Here is a 22111-nt window from a genome sequence, read left to right as displayed (position 1 = left end):
TAGGAAATGAATCCCGGGAACTTGTTCTTTAAAAGTTCCCTAGGACATAGCCAACTTTGGGAATCTGCATTGTGGAGCAAATGTAATAAATATATGAAGTATATTTTAATTGACACAGAGAACAACAACTGAAATTTTCTGTTCTGAAGGGAATGTCAGAACTAGTGGGCTTATTTAATTTGTTTTTGGATATTGCTTTGTCTTCTGAGTATTTGAAAATTACAAAAACTAGCTTATTTAAAATCCCAGGAGAATAAAGGGCATCCTCTTTCAGTTACTTTCCTGAGTACTTACAGTTTGTAGTGTACAATTTCATTCTTCTACAAACTCCTATTTATTGCACAATTAAAGAATTTTGTAGAAAAACGCCCCAGTGAGAAGTTCAAATTATTCTACTTTCCTTTCTAATATTTGTTTATATATATGTATCTGAGATTTTATATATATATATATTTATAGATAGATAGATATAGATATGTCCATACTTTTATCCTCTTATCAATTTGGTATGTATTTTCTATTTATTAACATTATTAAAACTATATTACATTCACACTAACCTTTTGCTTAATCTTCTCCCTTAATGTCAGGCAATTATTTTATTTTTTAAATTATATTTTTGCATGTTTGATTTGAAATTCACAGCCCAACAATAGGATGGTGGGTTTTTTTTTTTTTTTTTTTTTTTTTGAGATAGGGCCTAGCTCTGTCACCCAGGCTAGGGTGCATTGGCATCATCATAACTCACTGGAACCTCAAACTCCTGGGCTCAAGCTATCCTCCTGCCTCAGCCTCCCAAGTAGTTGGGATTATAGGTGTGTGCCACCATACCTGGCTAATTTTTAAAATTTTTTAAAGTTTTTGTAGATATAGGGCCTCACTATGTTGCTTGAGCTAGTCTCGAACTCCTGGCCTCAAGTGATTCTCTTGCCTTGACCTCCCAAAGTGCTGGGATTACAGGCATGAGCCACTGTGCTTGGCCCTTTCTGCATTTATTAATTGGAATCAGTTCTTAGTTTTATTTGGTCTCTCCTCAATATGTCTGTTAAGTTTCTCAAAACCCAGCAATAGGGGTAGAGATACTTTAGTACAGTTAGTAATATGGGTATTATATACTTTCCATTTATCAAAATTAGTATTAATTGATTATTATGCAGGTACTTAATTTCAATATTTTCTTTAATCCTTGCAATAGTTATATGAGGTGAGGATTATTAGTTTTCAGATGGTAGAACTGAGGTATATATACATTAAGTAACTTGCCTAATGGGGCAGAGTTGGGATTTGTATGCTATCAATTATATATAAATATATATATATATTTATATATATATAAAACATTTGCATAGATGATTTAATAAATCCCCTCCACTAGTTATTCGAACAGATCATTCTTTCACGTTTTTAACCATTTTAGAACAAATGATTTCTTAAATGGACTCTTTAAAATAAGGTTCTTAACATTAAACTTATGAAACTTAAGGGATACCAATTAGTGGTGTCATTGAAGGACACTCCCTGGCATAGGGACCTCTGAGGAACAGTTTCATAGTTGGGTTGTCATGGTGCAGTATTTGGCCTTCACCTTTTATCAATCTCCAGAGGTGATCCGACATGTGGGGAGACTGACTTGTGCTAAATCAAACTCCTAAATCTAGGATACAAGTTTAATTAATTTAGAATGAGAAATATAGTTGTTAGGTAATATGCTGCATGTGATCTGTAGGCTAGATGCATGGGGAGCTAAATTATAATCAGATAAACTGGTTTGGTAAGTATAGAGTCAGAACAAAGTACTAGATGTTCTTGTGTATCGTCCTGATAAGGCAACAGACTGAGCAAATGAACTGAATGTTCAGATCCTGAATGAGGACATCCTCTTTGTTCAGCAATTCTGAAAGACAAATGAACCTGGTTCTATATGACAACCATTTATGAGAACTTCGTAGAGACAGGGTCTTGCTGTGTTGCCCCGGCTGGTCTCAAACTCCTGGCTTCAAGTGATCTTCCCGCCTCAGCCTCCCAAGTAGCTGAGACTAAAGGCATGAGCCACCTCACCAGCAATAAACACCTTTTTTTAAGGTGTTAATGCCATTGCTGTCTCAAAGTTTTAACATAGTAATATGACTAGACTATGACTATTATACCCTGATTTCTTGGTTGATACTTGGTTGATGTCACCATTTACAAATTATCATTACCCCAGTGTGTGTTTATTTCATTTACCATTAGTTCTGGGGTGCTACACCATCCCTCCACATAAAGTGGTTTGTAAATGAGCTGTTTGCAGTCATTGGGGTGAATGTTGTTTCTGAGAGGCAGAGTGATGAGCTAGAAAGGATTCAGAGTTCAGCATACTGCGGTTCCAGTGTTGCCTGTGCTAGTTAGTACCGTGGGCAAGCCAAACAGCTTAATATTTTAGAGCCTTAATTTTTTATTAAATACTTTTCTTTTAAGGAAAAATACAACAACTATTTTGGATGTACAAAAAAGAATAAAGAATAACATATGGAAATTTTATACTTACTGCTCAGCTTAAGAAATAAACATTGACAATTAGAGATAATGCTTGTAAAGCATGTGACATATGTTTGAGTGTTCAATAAATGGTAGTGATAAAATACTGAACAACCTCATGTTTATCAAGAATATTCATTGATAGAATGCTTTGTAAGGTAAGCACCATTTTGAAGCCTTTATACTTTTCATCCTTACTTGAACAAGTTATTTTTTAATATCGTTTTATATAGTTCATGATTTCTTTTTTTGCATTTGCAGAAACAGATCCTTGCAGCCTCTGACTTGGTTCTGTAGATCATTGTGGGTGTTTGCATTAAAAGACATATCTGATAAGGCCATAGTTTACCTTTTGGAAATGAAATGCTTTTTATCTTAAATAAATACATAGGCAGGTTAGTCATGTTGGTATTGTGCCATGTCTCATGAAAGTTTTTTTTTGCTTTTTGGTGTTTTTTTTTTTTTATCATGACAGGTTTTGTGTATAATTCTAGCATTCCATATATTATTAATATGATTGTTAATATTCATAAAAGGACAATATTTATTTTTAAAGTAGTATGGAGTAGTTGAAATCTGTTTGGTAAATTTGACTTATTTTTATCAGCAATATAAATTAATGTTTATAACACTGAAAAATTGATGTTTGATGCTTTTTATTTTTGGTGGCCTTACCTTGAGACAGCAAGATTCAGGGATCATTTTCATAGACTAGAATTTTCTTGGCTTCTGACTATGTCAACTGTATTAGCTATCACTGCTTTCTAGTTTGCCTCTTGTGGCTCATCATTCCTTTCTTGTGTAACAATTCTCCTTATTGGCAATGTGTGAAAGTTGTTACTCTATTAAAGTAGTTATCATTAATACAATAGTATATGTTGGTTTGTGTGTCTGTGTGTTTGTTTAAAGGGGGATTACCATAATAGCTAAAAGCTCTACTTTATTTTCCTCTGGATTTTGGTGCTAGTTTAACAGGTTTACTTTTCCCTCACTGAATTAGAAGTGGATTTTTGAAGATCTTGGCTCTATGGAGAGCAGTTATAATTTTGTAAAGTTGTTTACTCCTAATGCTGACTACTTTTGGTCTATGGGATCAAAGGATGAAGTGGGGTAGTTTAGTTTGGCACATGAAAGACTCGTATTCTATTTTAATCAGAAGGCATCAGAATTTATTCATTATTCTTTGGAGCAGATCTGCTGATCTATCACGGGTAGATGACTTCTAGCTAATTATAGGGGCATTTAGGACTTAGTAGTCATCTTAGGTTAGATAAAAAGGCATAAACACTCTACTTGTTTCCAGGTGTCTTCCAAGTTTAGCATTCCTTACTTTTGTTCTTTGAGTTCCTAAACTTTTTTAAAAATAATTTTAATTGTGGCAAAATGCACATAACAAAATTTACCATTTTAATAATTTTTAAGTGCACAATTCAGTGGCATTAAGTACATTGACATTGTTGTACAACCATTAGCAGTATCCATCTCTAGAACTTTTTCATCATCTCAAACAGAAATTCTATACCTGTTAAAGAATAACTTCCCATTCCCCACTCTCCCTAGCTCCTGGTAACCACTCTTCTACTTCCCGTCTCTATGAATTTGCCTATTCTAGGTACCTCATATAAGTGGAATTGACTAATGTTTTCTTTCTGTATCTGGGTTATTTCACTTAGCATAATGTTTTCAAGATTCATCCATGTTGTAGCATGTATAAGAATTTCATTTCTTTTAAAAGCTGAGCAGTATTCCATTGTATGTATATACCACATTTTGTTTATCCATGTATCTGTTAATGGGCATTTCAGTTGTTTCTATGTTTTGGCTGTTGTGCATAATGATGCTATGAACGTGGTTGTACAAATACATATTTGTGTCCCTGCTTTCTGTTCTTTTGAGTATATGCCTAAAAGTAGAATTGCTGGATCATATATTAATTCACAGTTTAATATTGTGAGGAACTGCCATACTGCTTTTCCACAATGGCTGTACCATTTTACATTCTCACTAGCAGTGCAAAAGATTTCTCCCTATTCTTGCCAATACTGGTTATTTGTTTGTTTGTTTATTTTGATAATAGCCATACTAATGAGTGTGAAGTGGTATCTCATTAGGTTTTGATTTGCATTTCCCTAATGACTAATGATGTTGAGCATCTTTTCTCAAAGTTCTGGAGGCTATAAATCCCAGATCAGGGTCTGGTAGGATGGGTTTCTAGTGAAGGGTTTCTGATGAGGGCTGTCTTTCTGGCTTGGTAAGAGGAGTGGAGAGTGATTTCGGTCTCTTCTTACAAGGATACTAATCCTATTGGATCAGGGCCCCACTCTTATGACATCATTGAACTTTAATGACCTCCATAAAGGCCCTATCTCCAAATATAGTCACATTGGGGGCTGGGGCTTCAACATATGAATGAGGCGGGGTGGGCACAAACCCTTTATTAACACAGGGGTTGACCTGCTGATCTCCTTGCCTAGTTCTGTCCCCTCAAAAGTGTAAGGGCAGCTAAAAGGCTGGTGGGCTGAGTCATTTTTAGTCTAGAGAGTAGGAGAGTTAGCTTTTCTAGTCTGGGGGATAGAGAGCAAAGAAACTTCCTCAATATCTAACAACTTGTTAGTTGGTATAGAGCTGGCCCTCAGGGGAGAGACTTCTGTACCTCCATGATTCATGACATTGTCACTACTTAAGGTACCGTCGTGTCCTTCTGAGTAAATCAAGGACCTACAAGAGGGAGATTGAATGTTAGGAGAGAATAATCACTTTTCAGACTTGAATTAGTAGCCTGGATAATCAAATAGAAGTAGTGTCTAAAAGTAGACATCTAGGTAAAAATCAGGTAAATAACTAGACCCACCAAGAAAAAAGAATCGTACTTACATCTCACTTATTCAATGCTAGAAGCTAAGCATATGGTAGATTACAGATTATTAAGGGGGAAAAGCTGCACCACCCACTAATCTCTAACCAGTCAAGATATCATTCATCTGGCCGGTGCCGCGGTGGCTCATGCCTGTAATCCTAGCACTCAGGGAGGCCGAGGTGGGCGAATCGCTCAAGGTCAGGAGTTCGAGTCCAGCCTGAGCAACAAGAGCAAGACCCCGTCTCTACTATAAATAGAAAGAAATTAATTGACCAACTAAAAATATATATATATATAAAATTAGCCGGGCATGGTGGTGCATGCCTGTAGTCCCAGCTACTCGGGAGGCTAAGGCAGAAGAATTGCTTGAGCCTAGGAGTTTGAGGTTGCTGTGAGCTAGGCTGACGCCACGGCACTCTAGCTGGGGCAACAGAGTGAGGCTCTGTCTCAAAAAAATATATATATATCGTTCATCTGACAGGGTGAAAAAGATATTCATGGACCATAGTGCAGCAAACTATATAACAATTAAAAAGAATAAGATAGATCCATGTAACTAACATATGTGGACATTGAATTGATGAAATATTTTATATCTACAGCTAGAATAGACTAAATGTAGGGGGAGACAATAATTTATTACTTTAGCTCTAAACCAGTTTAGCAAAACCTAAGTATTGGTGGGGAAATGACAGTCAAATGGGAGTGACAGTGTAGGGGTGATTAAGTCTTATACATGTCTCATCTATATGGTGTGATGGAAAGAGAGGAAGTATTAGTATTTCAAATTATCTATTTGTTTATTTTAGGTAGATGGACACTAGATACAGTAGAGAGAACTAATGGATAACTTTCTTTCCTATAATAGAGAACTATCTTTGATTTTGAGTGTTTAGAAAGGGATGCTAACCACTAGTAAAAAGGAAAAATATGATATACCTCTTAGATAATAATAGAAAGAAAACAAACTAAAAAAGGAATATAGGCTGGGTGCAGTGGCTCACGCCTATAATCCTAGCACTTGGAAGGCTGATGCAGGAGGATTCACTTGAGCTGAGGAGTTCAAGACCAGCCTGAGCAACATAGTGAGCTCCCATCTCTACAAAAAATACAAAAATTAGCGGGGTGTGATAGTACATGCCTGTAGTCCCAGCGACTTTGGAGGCTGAGGCAAGAGGATGGCTTGAGCCCAGGAATTTGAGGTTGTAGTGAGCCATGATGACACCACTGCACTCTAGCCTTGGCAACACAGCCAGACCTTGTCTCAGGTAAAAAAAAAAAAAAAATATATATATATATATATATATATATATGTATATATATTTTGCATATATATATGCATATATATGTAAATAAAATGGACTAAAATTAAGTATGTCATTTGCTATATAAAATGTGGAGATGTTGCATTTCAGACTGTCAGATGGGGTTAAAAGACAAAACCCACGTATGTTGTTCACTAAAAATATACTTAAAGCAGTGATGAAGGTTAAGGTATAAACAAGCAAAAGGAAAGCAGGAGTGGCAATGTTAATATCTATCAAAGGAGGAGGAAAGTAAGATTAAAACATTAGGCAGGATATTATAAAATTACATACTTCATAATTTAAGAAGATGTATCAAAAACCTGTAGATACAAAAAGTATTTTGTCTAATAATTTAAGCGCAGAACTTCTTTAAAAAAGGATAAATATAATTTTAGTAGGAAATTTCAGGTGCATTTCTTTCAGAATAGGAGAGATATAAAAATACACAAAAATGAGTAAATATAGAGGAATTGAATAAGCTACAGTCCACAAACTTCATTTGATCAATACATAGAACTTTATATCCTTCAAACAGTAAATATACATTTTTATGTGCACAAGCCACTAAAAACAGTTATATATGCGACCCAAAGAAAGAGATTTTACATTTTGCATTACCCAGTAAAATTGGAAATAAATAATGAAATAACCAAAAAATTCTTACCTAATTGAAGAACAGAAATCACACTCCTAGATAAGTTTTGAATCAGAAAATAAAAACTGAAATTATAAACTAGAAAGCAATGAAAAAGAGAAGACGTTATAACAAAACCTGTGAGTCATTGCAAAAGTTTTACCTGATAGAAAATTTATAGCCTAAAATATCTAAATATCTTCATTATGTTTTTTTCAAGATTATGTTTTTTTCACTATATTGCCCATGCTGGCCCCTAACTCCTGGCCTCAAGTGATCCTCCTGTCTCTGCCTCCCAAAGTACTGGGATTATAGGCCTCAGCCACCACAGCCAGCTAATATCTTCATTATCATTATTTTTTTTTTTTGAGACAGAGTCTCACTCTGTTGCCCAGGCTAGAGTGCCGTGGCATCAGCCTAGCTCACAGCAACCTCAGACTCCTGGGCTCAAGTGATCCTTCTGCCTCACCCTCCCTAGTAGCTGGGACTACAGGTATGCGCCACCATGCCTGGCTAATTTTTTATATATTTTTAGTTTGTCAGTTAGTTTCTTTCTATTTTTAATAGAGACAGGGTCTCCCTCTTGCTCAGGCTGGTCTCGAACTCCTGACCTTGAGTGATCCGCGCGCCTCGGCCTCCCTGAGTGCTAGGATTACAGGCATGAGCCACCGTGCCTGGCCTTAACATGTTCATTATTAATAAACAGTAACTAAAAGGAATTTGGTACTCATTTTAAGAAACTAGGAAAATAGCAGGAAAAGAAAGGAAGAGGGAATTAATAAAGATAATACATTTAAAAATTGTAAACATAAAGATAGCAGGATAAATAGATTCTACTATTTTTGGCCCTCTGAAAAATGATTAATGAACCTGATAAAAGAGGGCAAAATACATGAGGGCAGAAATGAAAAATGAAACATAGCCATGTTCTTTATAAGAAATTATAATGTACAACATTTTTTGTGGGGGGGGGCATTGTGAGGAGGGTTGTTAGTTGCTTTGTGGGTTTTTTTGTTGTTGTTGAGACAGTTTCACTCTGTCACCATGAGTAGAATGCAGTGATATCATTGTAGCTCAATGCAACCTCCAACTCCTGGCCTCTAAGTGATCCTTCTGCCCCAGTCTCCTGGATAGCTGGGATTATAGGTGTGCACTCCAACGCCTTGCTGGAGATTTTTTCTCTCTTCTCTCCTCTCCTCCCCTCCCCTCCCCTTCCTCTTTTTGGTAGAGACTGAGTCCCACTCTTGGTTAGACTGGTCTTGAATTCCTGAGCTCAAGTAATCCTGTCTCTGCCTCCCAGAGTGCTAGAATTACAGGCATGAGCCACCGTGCCCGGCCTATAATGTACAACTTTGACGACAAATTTTTGCCAACATTTTAGTGTGAAAGAACACTGAACAAAGTTGAGAGATTTGCTGAGAACATCTATAATATCCACCATCTAGATTCCACCTTTAACATTGACAAGAAATCTTAAATCTTAACAGATTATTCCTAAACAAAATATAAATTTAAGTGTACCCAAGAAAAAATAAAAGCAAAAATTTAATAGGCTAGTTATTATAGAGGTTATAGAAAGGTGATTATTTTTTCTTAATACCAGGATAAGAGGGGATCGGAGAATATGCAATGCGGCATTGTTTATTATTGAGAAAAACTGGATCGTCCCAAATGTCCATCAGTGGATGAATGGATAAATTGTGGTAGAATTACACAATGAGACCCTATAAGTAGTTAAATAAACAAGAACTGTACATATTAAAATAGATGAACATAAAAAATGTATTGAGCAAAATAATTTTCAAAAGGATATATGAACACCTATATGAAATGTTAACACTTTTAAGACTATATTGCTTATGGATACAAGCATATAATTAAAACAATGTAAAAAACTTCTATGGATTGAGATATTGGTTACTTCTGGGATAGAAAGGAAGAGGATAGAATCAAGGAGGGATACTTAGGGGGCTTCAACTATATCTGTAGTATTTTATTCATTTCAAAAATGGAAACAGGGCGAAAGTTAAAATGCAACAAAGCTGATTATTAATATTAATATCTTTTTCCCTTTTATTGAAGCTTTATTTTTAAAAAATTATTTAAAATTTGAAATTGACAGAGTATAGTTGTATATATTTACGGAGTACAGAGTGATGTCATGATTTATGGATACATTGTGGAATATTGAAATCGAGTTAATTATCATATTCATCACCCCAAATTCTTTTTTGGGAGAGCATTTGAAATTTATTCTCAGTGATTTTGAAATGTATGATACATTATTGTTTACTATATTCACCTCACTGTACAATATATTTCAAAGAAAAAACCCTTATTTCTCCTAACTAATTAAGGCTTTGTACCCTTTGAAGATCATCTCTCCATTCTCTTTATGTCTCAATTTTTTGAAAATTTAAAAAGAGAAAAAAAAAAACACATTAAAAACACATGGATTCAGAGCTCGATTTCTTGGTAACCTTTAAGTGATAAGTGATTCCATTGTTGAAACTACTATACCTCAATTAATTTCATGAAGCTTGTATAATATTAATACTGAATCTTTATATCACTTTTAAAAAGAAAACTATAGTTAAATTTCATATAGGTGTTAAATTCTTTAGTAAAATGTAGCAAATGGAATTCTTCAGTGGATCAAAAGAGTAATATGCTGACTGGGTAGGTTTTGCTTTAAGAATTTAAGAATAATTTCATATCAGGAAACCTATGTACAAACCATATGATCATATCATAGGTGCTGAGAAAATATTTGATAAAATTCAGCATCTACTCCTAATTAAATAATAAAAGTAAAGTGGGAATATAAGGAAATTACTTCAACATTTTAAACTCTTTGCACAAACAAAACCAAAACCCAGTAAATAATCTAGCTATGAGATGATAAAGCTGTTTTTATGAAAATCCATCGTAAGGCAGTGATGACTTTTATTTTTTCCTACTATTGTGGATGTTTTAAAAAAATCAGTTAAGAAAACAGAACTGTAGAAACATTGGGAAAGAGATAACATTTCATCCTGCGGATGATAGAATGTGTATACCTGGAAAATCTTAGTGTCTTATTTCTGCTTTGGTGTAGGATGGCAAAGTGGAGGCCCAAGCCTTCATTGTTATACTGACTTTTCCAGAGCAATGATTGCCTCAAGACAACAGAACACTGGTCAAGTAAGAGTCTATCCATGCGACACCAAAACCAGATCAAGACATTATATTACAAGAAAAGGAAACTACAGACCAATATGCCTCACAAACATAGATGAAAAAATGTTCAAAGTAATATTAGCATAGCAAATCCTGCAATATATAAAAAGGATAACACATGATGACCATGTGTTTTCCCAGAATTGCAAGTATCGTTCAACATTTGAAAATCAGTGTAATTTGATATATTAACAGACTAAAGAAAAAAACACCATTTCAATAGATGAAGAAAAGCATTTGAAAAAATCAGTATCCATAGATAAAGGTAAAAAACCTACAGCTAGCTGATATCATACTTAATGGTGAAAGACTAGATACTTTCCCTTTAACAAGGCAAGGATATCTGTTCTCACCATTCCTATTCAACATTGTACTGAAAGTCCTTCCCAGTGAAATAAGACATGAAAAATAAAAGGAATGAAGATTGGAAAGGAAGAAATAAAATTGTTTCTACTCACAGATGACATGATTATCTACATAGAAAATTCCAAGGAATCCACAGAAAAGCTCCTGGTACTAAGTGATTTACCTCAAGGTTGCACGATACAACGTTAATATATAAAAACCAATTATATTTCTATATGCTAGCAATGAATAATTGAAAATCACAGTTTTTAACAAGTACCACTTGCAATAGCATAAATATAACAATATGTATAGAATCTGTATGCTGAAAACTAAAACACACCGATGAAAGAAATCAAAGAAGACCAAAGTAAATTGGGGTTGGAAGACTCAATATTGTTAAGATGTCAGTTCTCTTCAAATGACCTAGAGATTCAAGGCAGTTACATCAAAATCCCAGCAGGAATTTTTGTATACTGACAACCTGATTCTAAAATTAATAGGAAAAGGCAAAGGAACTAAAATAGCCAAAACAATTTTGATAAAAGAAAACAAGTTTGGAGGATTCATGTTAACTGATTTCCAGACTTACTCTAAAGCTACAGTAATTAAGACGTGTGGTGGTGGCAAAGAGATAGACATAGGAAAAAGAAAAACCCAAAAAGGAAAGAAACAAGAAAGATACAGATCAGTGGGAAAAAGTAGAGTTCAGCAATAGACCCAAACAAATGGTCAAGTGATTAAAAAAAAAAGTGCAAGGGCAGTTTAGCATAGAAAGGATAGTTGTTTCAACAAAAGGTGCTGGAACAATTGGACATGCATATTCAACAAAATGAACCTTAACCTGAATCTCACACCTTATATAAAAATTAACTCCAATGAATCATAGACCAAAAAGTAAAACATACAACTGTAAAACTGCAGAAGAAAACATGAGAAAATCTTTATGACCTTTGGTTAGGCAAAGGGTTCTTGGATAGAAAAACAAAAGCATGATGCATTTAACAACAACAAAAAAAAATCACAAATTTGACTTTATCAAGATTGAAATATTTTGCTCTGTGAAACAATCCACAAACTGGCAGAGAGTATTTTCAAATCATTTATGTGACAAAAGACTTATATCTAGAATGTATAAGGAACTCTCAATACTCAACAAACAAAGCTGAACAACTCAATTAAAAAATGAACTAGGCCGGGCACGGTGGCTCACACCTGTAATCCTAGCACTCTGGGAGGCTGAGGCGGGCGGATTGCTCGAGGTCAGGAGTTTGAAACCAGCCTGAGCAAGAGCAAGACCCCGTCTCTACTATAAATAGAAAGAAATTAATTGACCAACTAATATATATAGAAAAAATTAGCTGGGCATGGTGGTGCATGCCTGTAATCCCAGCTACTTGGGAGGCTGAGGCAGAAGGATTGCTTGAGCCCAGGAGTTTGAGTTGCTGTGAGCTAGGCTGATGCCAAGGCACTCACTCTAGCCTGGGCAACAAAGCGAGAGACTCTGTCTCAAAAAAAAAAAAAAAAAAAAGAACTAAAGACGTTATATTTTTTTGGGGGGGGGGCAGAGACAGAGTCTCACTCTGTTGCCTGGGCTACAGTGCTATGGTGTCAGCCTAGCTCACAGCAACCTCAAACTCCTGGGCTCAAGCAATCCTCCTGCCTCAGCCTTCTGAGTAGCTAGGACTATAGGCGCATACCACCACGCCTGGCTAATTTTTTCTATTTTTAGTAGAGATGGGGAGTCACTCTTGCTCAGGCTGGTCTCGAACTCCTGGCTTCAAGAGATCCTCCCATCTTGGCTCATTAAAATACTGGGATTACAGATGTGAGCCACTGTGCCTGGCTTGTTTTTTTTTTTTTTTTTCTTTTTTGGGATAGGGTCCTTCTTCATTGCCCGGGCTGAAGTGCAATGGCATGATCATAGCTCACTACAGCCCTGAACTCCTGTGTTCAAGCAGTTTTCCTGCCTCATCCTTCCAAGTAGCTGAGCCTAGAGGTGGCCTTTTTTGTTGTTATTGTTGTTGTTGTAATGATGAGGTCTCACTATGTTGCCCAAGCTGGTCTTAAACTCCTGGCCTCCAGCAATCCTCCTCCCACCTTGGCCTCCCAAAGTCCTGGGATTACAGGCATGAGCAGCTGTGCCTGGCTAAACTAAAGATTTGAACAGGCATTGCACCAAAGAAGATAAAATATGTATGGCAAGTAAGCACATGAAGAGATACTTAACATCATTAATCATTAAAACCATAATCTGATATCCCCAATGCACCTATTAGAATGGCTAACGAACAAACAGAAATCCCTGCCAGTCCCAATTTCTGGCAACAGTGATGCATATGGAGAAACTCTCATATATTTCTGGTGTGAATACAATGGCACTTTGGCACTTTGTTAGTTTCTTGTAAAGTTAAACATACCAGGTGACCCATCAATCCTACCTGAGGATTATTTTTTCCATATCAGGGAATGTGCCAATGTCTTAACAAGGTTTGAGGGATGCCCATCTCACATATGAGCTTGAAAACCCAATCATCATGAAAGGATCCCAGTTGAGGTATTTACTCAATAAAACCCATGTTCACTGAAAGCCTGTACATGAATATTTATAGCAACTTCACTTGTAATCACCCAAAACTAGAAACCATCCAAATGTCCTTCATCTGAGGAATAGATAGACTGTGGTACATTCATAGATGAAATATTATTCAACACTTAAAAGCCATAAACTGTTGATACTTAAAACAAAATGGATCAATGTAAAATACATTATGCTAAGTGAAAGATGCCAGACTAAAAAGACTAGATAAATTGTTTCCATTTAGGAGACTTTCTGGAAAAGGCAAAGTTAAAGGGATAATAAATAGATCAATGATTTCCAGGGTTTAAGAGTAAGAGATGCCTTGACTATAAAGGGACAGCACAAAGGAATTTTGGGGGCGGGTGATGTAACTGTTCTGTATTTTGTTTGTGGCAGTGGTTACGTGACTATGTATTTCTTGAAATTCACAGAACTTATAGTCAATTTTACTAAATTTAAATTTTAAAATAAAGTTAAATATGTGGCTTAGGAAAAAGGAAGCTGTGATATTATCAGTTTTCTTGACTTATTTTTGTTGGGCCATATTCTCTAGGGTTTCTGCTTCACAGTCGACCACTTACATACAAAAGCCTCATGTGCCTCTCATAGGGGGAAGAAAACAGGAAATTAAATGTCTGCTTAGATGGCCTTTAGATGCAAGATTTTTCCAGATTAATACACACATTTAATATAATTCCAATTAGGATCCCAACAGATTCTTTTTTATTTTAATTGGAAAAATGATCTTAATGTTTGTATGAAATATGAACAGATAAGAATAGCCAAAAAAATAACGAAGAATAGGAAAGTGACTTGCCTTACCAATTATTAAACAAACTGGAAGCCACTGTATTCAAACAGTGTGGTAACTGACATAGGAATAGATTGGTGGAAAGAAGCAGGACCCAGTATAGATGGAAACTTGGTATACAATAAATGTGTTCTTTATGTCTGTCTTATGTCTGGAAAAATAGTTTAAGTGATGCTAAAGCACAACTGATTAACTGTCTAGAAGAAAATATTGCATAAACTACAGTGAATTCCAGATGGATTAAAAAGTTAAATGTCAAAAATGAAGTCTTGGCCGGGCGCGGTGGCTCACGCCTGTAATCCTAGCACTCTGGGAGGCCGAGGCGGGCGGATTGCTCGAGGTCAGGAGTTCGAAACCAGCCTGAGCAAGAGCGAGACCCTGTCTCTACTATAAAATAGAAAGAAATTAATTGGCCAAATAATATATATATATATATATATATATATATATATAAATTAGCCGGGCATGGTGGCTCACGCCTGTAGTCCCAGCTACTCGGGAGGCTGAGGCAGAAGGATTACTTGAGCCCAGGAGTTTGAGGTTGCTGTGAGCTAAGCTGACGCCACGGCACTCACTCTAGCCTGGGCAACAAAGTGAGACTCTGTCTCAAAAAAAAAAAAAAAAAAATGAAGTCTTAGAAAACTAAAATTTAGGTGTATATTAATATATTGCTGAGTGCCTATGGTTGTCATTGAAGGAAAAGACTCTTCCATGCCAATCTTCTTCCCCTAGTTTTCCAGAGATAACTGCAGTTACTCATTTGTGTATCCATCTAGTCTTTTTTTCTGTGTATTTAAATATATGCAAGAAAATGTGGCTGTAGAAAATACAGAATTATTCAGGATGGTTCTTTTTTTAGGTACAAAGTATCATATTGTACATTTTTTTGAGATTGTATTTGTCACTCAGAAGTATGTCTTAAAGATCTCTCCACCCCAGTACACATAGATCTATGTTATTCTTTTAAGTGTTACTTGTATATAACTAAGTTTAGCATGCTGTGAGTCATTTAATCCTGGGTAAGTTACTTAACCATCTTAACCTCAGTTTCTTTATTTGTAAAATGGAATGATAGTGTCTCAAATGGTTGTTGTGTGCTCTGAATGTGTAAATTTATATAAGTTATATATAAACTGTATAGAATAGTACATGGCATATAATAAGCTTTATTATTGACGTTCTGGTTGTTTCTAATTTTTCACAATTACAAACCATTCTGCATTGAATATCCTTTTACATATTTCATTATATACATCAGAGAATGATGACAATAAAGTAACCAAAAGTGAATTTTCCAGGGCTCTGGTGTGCTGTGCACACCCTATAATATACACATAATATAGGACTATTATGAAGTCTTAACAAAAAACTCTTTTTAATGGAAGTCTTTTCTTTTGCCTCTTACCTTTTTCTGGATACTCTTGAGTTTCACAAAAATACATTCCTATCAAAGTATGTTTTTATCTTTATCAAGCAAAAAAATATTTTGTTTGAATCCTTCTCATATTTTCGTCACTACTCTAGATTTATTTATATATTTCCTTTGTTATTCTGGGAAGGGAAAGGAATTAATTTAATATGTTGTCAACTATCTTGAAGTTAAAATTATTTTTATTTATTTATTTCCTTATTAATTCATGTCATCCCTGCACAGTGGCCATGGTAATCTTCTCTGTATCGTTCTGATTTTCATACATGTGCTGCCAAAGTGAGCACTTGAAGTGAAAATTGTACCTGAATGTTCATTAACAGGCATATTTGAGCTTATTTTTTATAACATCAAAGCTTGAAACAGTTCTATCATTCCCTTCTCTCTTGCTCCCCCTTGCACAAATAGGAATTGTTTTTATTCTTTTTTTCTCTACTAATTAGGTTTTAATGAAGTAACCTGGAATTTTAATTTCAGACTGGTTTTTTGTATTATCTGTCTTCTATTTTAGTTAATGTTTAGAAAACTCATTCAGTTTTACCAATCACATTAGCCATGATTACTTAGGCTTAATTCCAAGTAAAATTTATTGGAAATTTATTTTTTTTTATTTTTATTTTTATTTTTTTTTAGGGGGAAAAATAAAGAGTGGCAGTAAAAATAGTATTTTATTCCACCCCCTCCCGCCCTCCCTCCCCCCCCCCTCCCTCCCCCCCCCCGCAACCCCCAGTACACGTTTCCCCTCTCGTTCCCACAGCAATGTTACAATCAGAAAAAAATAAGTTTCGGGGGGCAGGATTTGGAGGGCGGGGAGGGGATATGGGTAAAAACAGTCAAATCACAATAGGGATTTTTCAAAATAGGTTATTCCACTTAGTCATCATCTTCTCCCTCATCTTCAGGCTCTCGTTTTCGCTTCTGACCCCTTTCTTCTTCACCAAGATCTTCTTCGTCTTCCTCATCATCTACTTCCCCGTCATTATAACCTTTTTCATCCTCCTCTTCCTCTCCGCTCACATCCTCCTCTTCACCTTCCTCCTCCTCATCCTCATCTTCCTCGTCTTCCACTACCTGAGCATCTTCATCATACTCTTCCTCATCTTCGTCCTCCTCCTCGTCGTCCAGGCCCTCCACGTAGCCCTCAGCATCTGAGTCAGGGGCCTCTTTGTCGTCCCTGTCGTAGCCGTCGAGATACGTGAGTTGCGGGAGGAGCTTGAACACATTTTCTCGGTAGTCGTTCAGGTTGGTTACCTCACAATTGAAAAGGTCTAAGCTCTTGAGGTTTTCTAACTTTTTCAGTGGCTCTATTGTGCTGAGGTCTTTAATTTTGTTGCCACTTAAATTTAGATGCGTGAGGTTCGGACACTTTTCTGCCAATACTTCCAGGCCCCCTGAGATTCTGTTATCGCTTAGTTCAAGCTTCTTAAGTTTGTTTAACTTTGGTAAGTTTGCGACTGAGGTGAGGCCTACGTTGATTGTACTTAAGAATTCCAGTTCTTCAAATTCATCTGTGAGGCCTTCGATTTTGCCTTCATTTGACCGGCAGTTGTCCAGGACGAGTTCTTTCACATCAGAGGGCGTCCTGTTCCGCAGCTCTAAATGAATCCGTTTGTCCATCTCCATCTCTCGCGCTCGCTCTCTGCAGAGGCTCCCGCGCCGGCGGAATTCAATCAATAAACCCCGAACCCACGGCCGCGCGTTTTAGGACTTTGAAGGCTCAACCAGCTCCGCTCGGTTCTCCGGAAATTTATTAATTTTTCTTTTTTTTTTCCTTTTAAAGGGCAGTTTGCTATTTATTTGTGGTTTCTTACTATTTATTGTATGCCACACCTTCCTTTCCTAACAACCTTATTTGGCCACATTTTTATTGAAGTTCTTTGAGCAATATTTTCAGAAAGGTTTACTTTCCGTGTCCCTGTTGTCTGGAAATGTAGGTATTTTTCCCTTTTAAACTTTATTGATAGATTATCTGGGTACATAATTTTAGGCTTGGAGTCTTCCCTCAGAATTCTGTATAATTGCTCCTTTGACTTCTAGCATTTAATGTAGCAGATTAGAGGTCCAATGCCTATTTGAAGGTTTTTCTCTGGTTGATAACCTGATATTTCTGTCTGGAAACCTAGAGTACTTTTACTTTGGCAGTTCAGAAATTTGACTAGAATAAATATCTAGTTGGCTAACATTTTGATTATGCTTACCCTGATATTATAGATCTTTTAGATATGGAAACTCAGGGATTTCTTACGGAAACTTTCCTGTTGTCTGTTTTATTACTTTTTCTCAATTTATTTTGAGATATCTTTCAAGATACTGATTTATTATGCAGGCAGGTTTATAATGTAGTTATGAAATGTAACAGATACATTGTGCAGGAATTGTAACTATTAATATCTAAGAAAGGATATAAGTGATTATATAGGTCTTGAGAAAAGATTTGACAGGCTAAAATAAATACACAAATACAATAAAGCACTCATTTGAGTGGTGTTAGAAATGTACATGAGAATTTCTATATGGCTTTAATTTGGAAGTTGTTCTTCCATTTCAGGACCGGAAGTTAACGAAAGCTGAGCAGCAAAGGTTCAAGGAAGAAGCAGAGATGTTGAAGGGTCTCCAGCATCCCAATATAGTTCGATTTTATGATTCCTGGGAGTCTATATTAAAAGGAAAGAAGTGTATTGTATTAGTGACTGAATTAATGACATCTGGAACCTTAAAAACGTAAGTTGACCCTGATATTGCCAAAGAAGTTTTATTTGGAAGTAATTTTCAGGAGTCATAAAAGGTGTTTATAAAATAATAATACTTGATTAAAGAATTTATAGAATCTGAATCTAGTGACTGTATTTCAAGGTAGGTTAAAAAATTGAGATGTTAATAAAGTTTGTTAGATAATACAGTGCTGAGAAATTAATATTTGTGGGATATCACAGTTTTAGAATTGGAAATCATTATAGAGAGAATATAATTTCATTTTGTAAAAGATAATCGAAGGTTGGGGGCTTGGCCAAGTTCACATATCTAGTGAACAATACTATATAATTATAGTCTTGTTTTGTTTCTAACCACAATTTTTCATTTAGTAGTATAATCACTTGCAAGTATTACATGTGGGGTATATTTTTTGTTTCCTAGCATTTTCGCATTAAAATTTTTATAGTTAAACCCTCTAGTTACTCTGTGTAAGCAGTTATTAGGAAATAGAAAAGGACTTTCTTTCTTTCTTTCTTTTTTTTTTTTTTGAGACAGAGTCTCACTCTGTTGCCCGGGCTAGAGTGCTATAGCATCAGCCTAGCTCACAGCAACCTCAAATTCCCAGGCTCAAGCAATCCTTCCGCCTCAGCTTCCCGAGTAGCTAGGACTACAGGCATGCGCCACCGTGACTGGCAAATTTTTTCTATATATTTTTAGTTGTCCAATTAATTTCTTTCTATTTTTAGTAGAGACAGGGTCTTGCTCTTGCTCAGGCTGGTTTCAAACTCCTGACCTTGAGCGATCTGCCTAACTTGGCCTCCTAGAGTGCTAGGATTACGGGTGTGAGTGCCACCGCGCCCGGCCTGGGACTTTCTTTTTAAAATTGTGCTGCCATTCCACAAAAGGCCACTTTATTTTTTTTAATTTTTTAAAAGGTTTTTAATATTAAATTAATTAATTCTTATTTTTAAACTTTTTATAATTCTTGACACTATTTGGTACTGTCTGTAGGAAAAAGGTCACTTAAGAATGATTTCTTATTTTGAATTAAAAATGCTACACTTGGTAGGATGACTTATCTAAGAATGAGATCTTAGATTTAAAATTGTTTTGCTGTAACAGACAATAGAAAACAACTCAGTGGTGACAATCATAGTACATAAATTATCAACTTGCTTGTGTGATTTTCCCTAATAATGTTCATACAATAAGCTGGGTAAGTTGGTTTATACGTGGTCTTTTGTTTCTTTGTATAGGTACTTAAAACGATTTAAAGTCATGAAACCAAAGGTCTTAAGGAGCTGGTGCAGACAAATTTTAAAGGGGTTGCAGTTCTTGCACACTAGGACTCCTCCTATTATTCACCGGGATCTGAAGTGTGACAATATTTTCATCACGGGACCCACAGGATCTGTGAAGATTGGTGATCTAGGACTAGCCACCTTAATGCGCACATCATTTGCTAAGAGTGTCATTGGTGATTAACATTTTACAGTTTATTGGTTGAGTAAAGAGAGATTTTTCAATTGTATACCTCTACAACAGGGATCAACCAACTATGGCCCATGGGCCAAATCTGGCTCACTGCCTGTTTTTATAAGTGAGATTTTATTGGAACACAGCCACACCCACTCATTTACCAATTCTCTCTGGCCGCTTATTCACTATGGTGGCAGAGTTGAGTAGTGTGACAGAGACCATATAGACTGCAAAGCCTAAACTATTTACTGTCTGTCTCTTTACAGAAAAGTTTGCCAATCCCTAGCCTAGACTAGGAATTTGCTTTGAAATATCTATTATATATTGACTTATTTCTGAGATGTCCTGGTGTATTTTTGAGGGGATATATTTAGGATTATTAAAAGGTTCTGAGAACTTAAGAGTATATATTAATACAGGAAAATTTGAATAACTAAAAAGGATAAAAATAAAAACATTTTATTAATCATGGCCTAATCTTGAGCATTACAAATTGTACTTTATCAATACAAAAAGTTAAGGAAATTCTTTTTTTAATTTTTTTTTATTTCTTTATTTTTGTTTCTATTTTTAGTTGGCCAATTAGTTTTTTTTTTTTATTTTTAGTAGAGACGGGGTCTCGCTCTTGCTCAGGCTGGTCTCGAACTCCTGAGCTCAAATGATCCACCCGCCTCGGCCTCCCAGAGTGCTAGGATTACAGGTGTGGGCCAACGCACCCAGCCTAAGGAAATTCTTTAACCACTTTCGTACCATGCTCACCGGCTGCGAAACCTTGCCCACAGCCGGCACTCATAGTCCCCACGATACTTTGTGCTGTGCATTGACGACGAATCCGTTTTGCTCTTGTGTGATGAGGAAAGCTTTAAAGCACTGAAAGCTTCTTTTACTTTACAGGCAGCTTTACTTGTAATGTAAATCAGAATAGGTAACATATACATATATTTTTTCATTATGTTATTTTTAAGTGTTCACAATTTTATTTTGATAAATGAAAAATTAGAAAAGTCATATCACGGCTGTCGGCTAAAGTCGCTGTGTGTGTTCATCTGTGGCTATCGACTATAGTCAACGCTGGTACCAAAGTGGTTAAGTACTTTATGTAGATATAACAAGTATTAAACAAATTTTATACTTATAAATTTTCTTTTTTATACTTATAAAGCACCTATGTAGAAATTAACACAGGTAATCTTCAAAGGAAAAGGAATGCGATCTTGGTGGTATTTTTCTCTTTAATGAAAATGTGGTTGTGGTGTTATTTTATAGGGACTCCTGAGTTTATGGCCCCAGAGATGTATGAAGAGCACTATGATGAATCTGTAGATGTCTATGCTTTTGGAATGTGTATGCTGGAAATGGCTACTTCAGAGTATCCTTATTCTGAGTGTCAGAATGCAGCTCAAATATACCGTAAAGTAACTAGTGTAGGTATAACTTTATTCTTTTTAGTTTACAAATTGTTACATTTCATGTTGAAATTAGTAAAGTTGACCAAGTCAAGCCCAATTTTGGTTTATTTCTGCATAACTATGCTAAATTTAACAATTGTAATGAAACAAGCTTTGTATTTATATACCTATGCTTTATTGGGATCATATAAAATGCTCTGTCTTAGTATCTTTGGGAATATGTACAGATATATCCTCTATATCCATTTGTTTGTAAAGAGTTTTTAGATATTTATTAGGCAGATTTTATTTTTCAAAGCTGAATAATAAATAGATTGGCTAAATTGTTTTGAAGTTTTCTTCTAGTTTTAAAAGCCTTATTATGAAGGAGCATTCAAAATATAGTTCAACTTATGCAATATTTAAGTCCTTACTATGAGTAATTTTTTGTGTTAGAAAGATAAGTAAGAAGTACTTACTCTTACTTACATTTCTAGTATGGAAATAATATAAGTTTACAAATAACTATAAAATAAGAGGATGAGAGTATAAGGGGAGACATGAGGAAGGTAGAAGCAAAGTGTTCAAAGGAATACTATTTCATATCCAGTTGGGTGGCTCAAGGTAGATCATGAAAGAGATTGTTAAGAGTGATTCAGGTATCTAAGACTAATAGGTACTGTTTTCCTTATTTGTTTGTTTGTTTGAGACAGTCTAGAGTGCCGTGGCGTCAGCCTAGCTCACAGCAACCTCAAACTCCTGGGTTCAAGTAATCCTCCTGCCTCAGCCTTCTGAGTAGCTGGGACTACAGGCGAGTGCCAGTGTGCCCAGATAATTTTTTCTATTTTTA

At 35.7% G+C, this 22111-nt stretch overlaps 2 protein-coding genes and 2 pseudogenes across 4 annotated transcripts in view; 1 reads left to right on the top strand and 3 right to left on the bottom strand.

Annotated features, from left to right (window-relative positions):
• WNK3 (WNK lysine deficient protein kinase 3) overlaps window positions 1–22111 on the top strand; it is a 175504-nt gene that overhangs the window by 30699 nt on the left and 122694 nt on the right. For all 3 annotated transcript variants that reach the window (XM_075999466.1, XM_075999465.1, XM_012782731.3), the window contains 3 exons: window positions 18249–18421; window positions 19651–19871; window positions 21140–21297. In XM_075999466.1, the coding sequence (XP_075855581.1) occupies window positions 18249–18421; window positions 19651–19871; window positions 21140–21297 (552 nt within the window). The remainder of the gene's footprint in view (window positions 1–18248; window positions 18422–19650; window positions 19872–21139; window positions 21298–22111) is intronic.
• LOC142866156 (uncharacterized) lies at window positions 13340–13426 on the bottom strand (annotated as a pseudogene).
• LOC142866064 (uncharacterized) lies at window positions 15873–15987 on the bottom strand (annotated as a pseudogene).
• LOC105881177 (acidic leucine-rich nuclear phosphoprotein 32 family member D-like) lies at window positions 16416–17436 on the bottom strand. The gene has a single exon (XM_075999198.1). It carries the CDS (start codon window positions 17321–17323, stop codon window positions 16574–16576), a length of 750 nt encoding a protein of 249 aa, XP_075855313.1. The 5' UTR covers window positions 17324–17436; the 3' UTR covers window positions 16416–16573.

This window comes from Microcebus murinus, chromosome X (genome assembly GCF_040939455.1).
Source record: "Microcebus murinus isolate Inina chromosome X, M.murinus_Inina_mat1.0, whole genome shotgun sequence".
Classification (NCBI taxonomy): domain Eukaryota; kingdom Metazoa; phylum Chordata; class Mammalia; order Primates; family Cheirogaleidae; genus Microcebus; species Microcebus murinus.
The sequence above is the reverse complement of the archived record's forward strand: the minus strand, read 5'-3'. Positions and strand labels throughout refer to the sequence as shown.

Excerpts from the sequence above, each read along its gene's own strand:
- LOC105881177 (XM_075999198.1), bottom strand. The coding sequence starts at position 17,323 with ATGGAGATGGACAAACGGATTCATTTAGAGCTGCGGAACAGGACGCCC.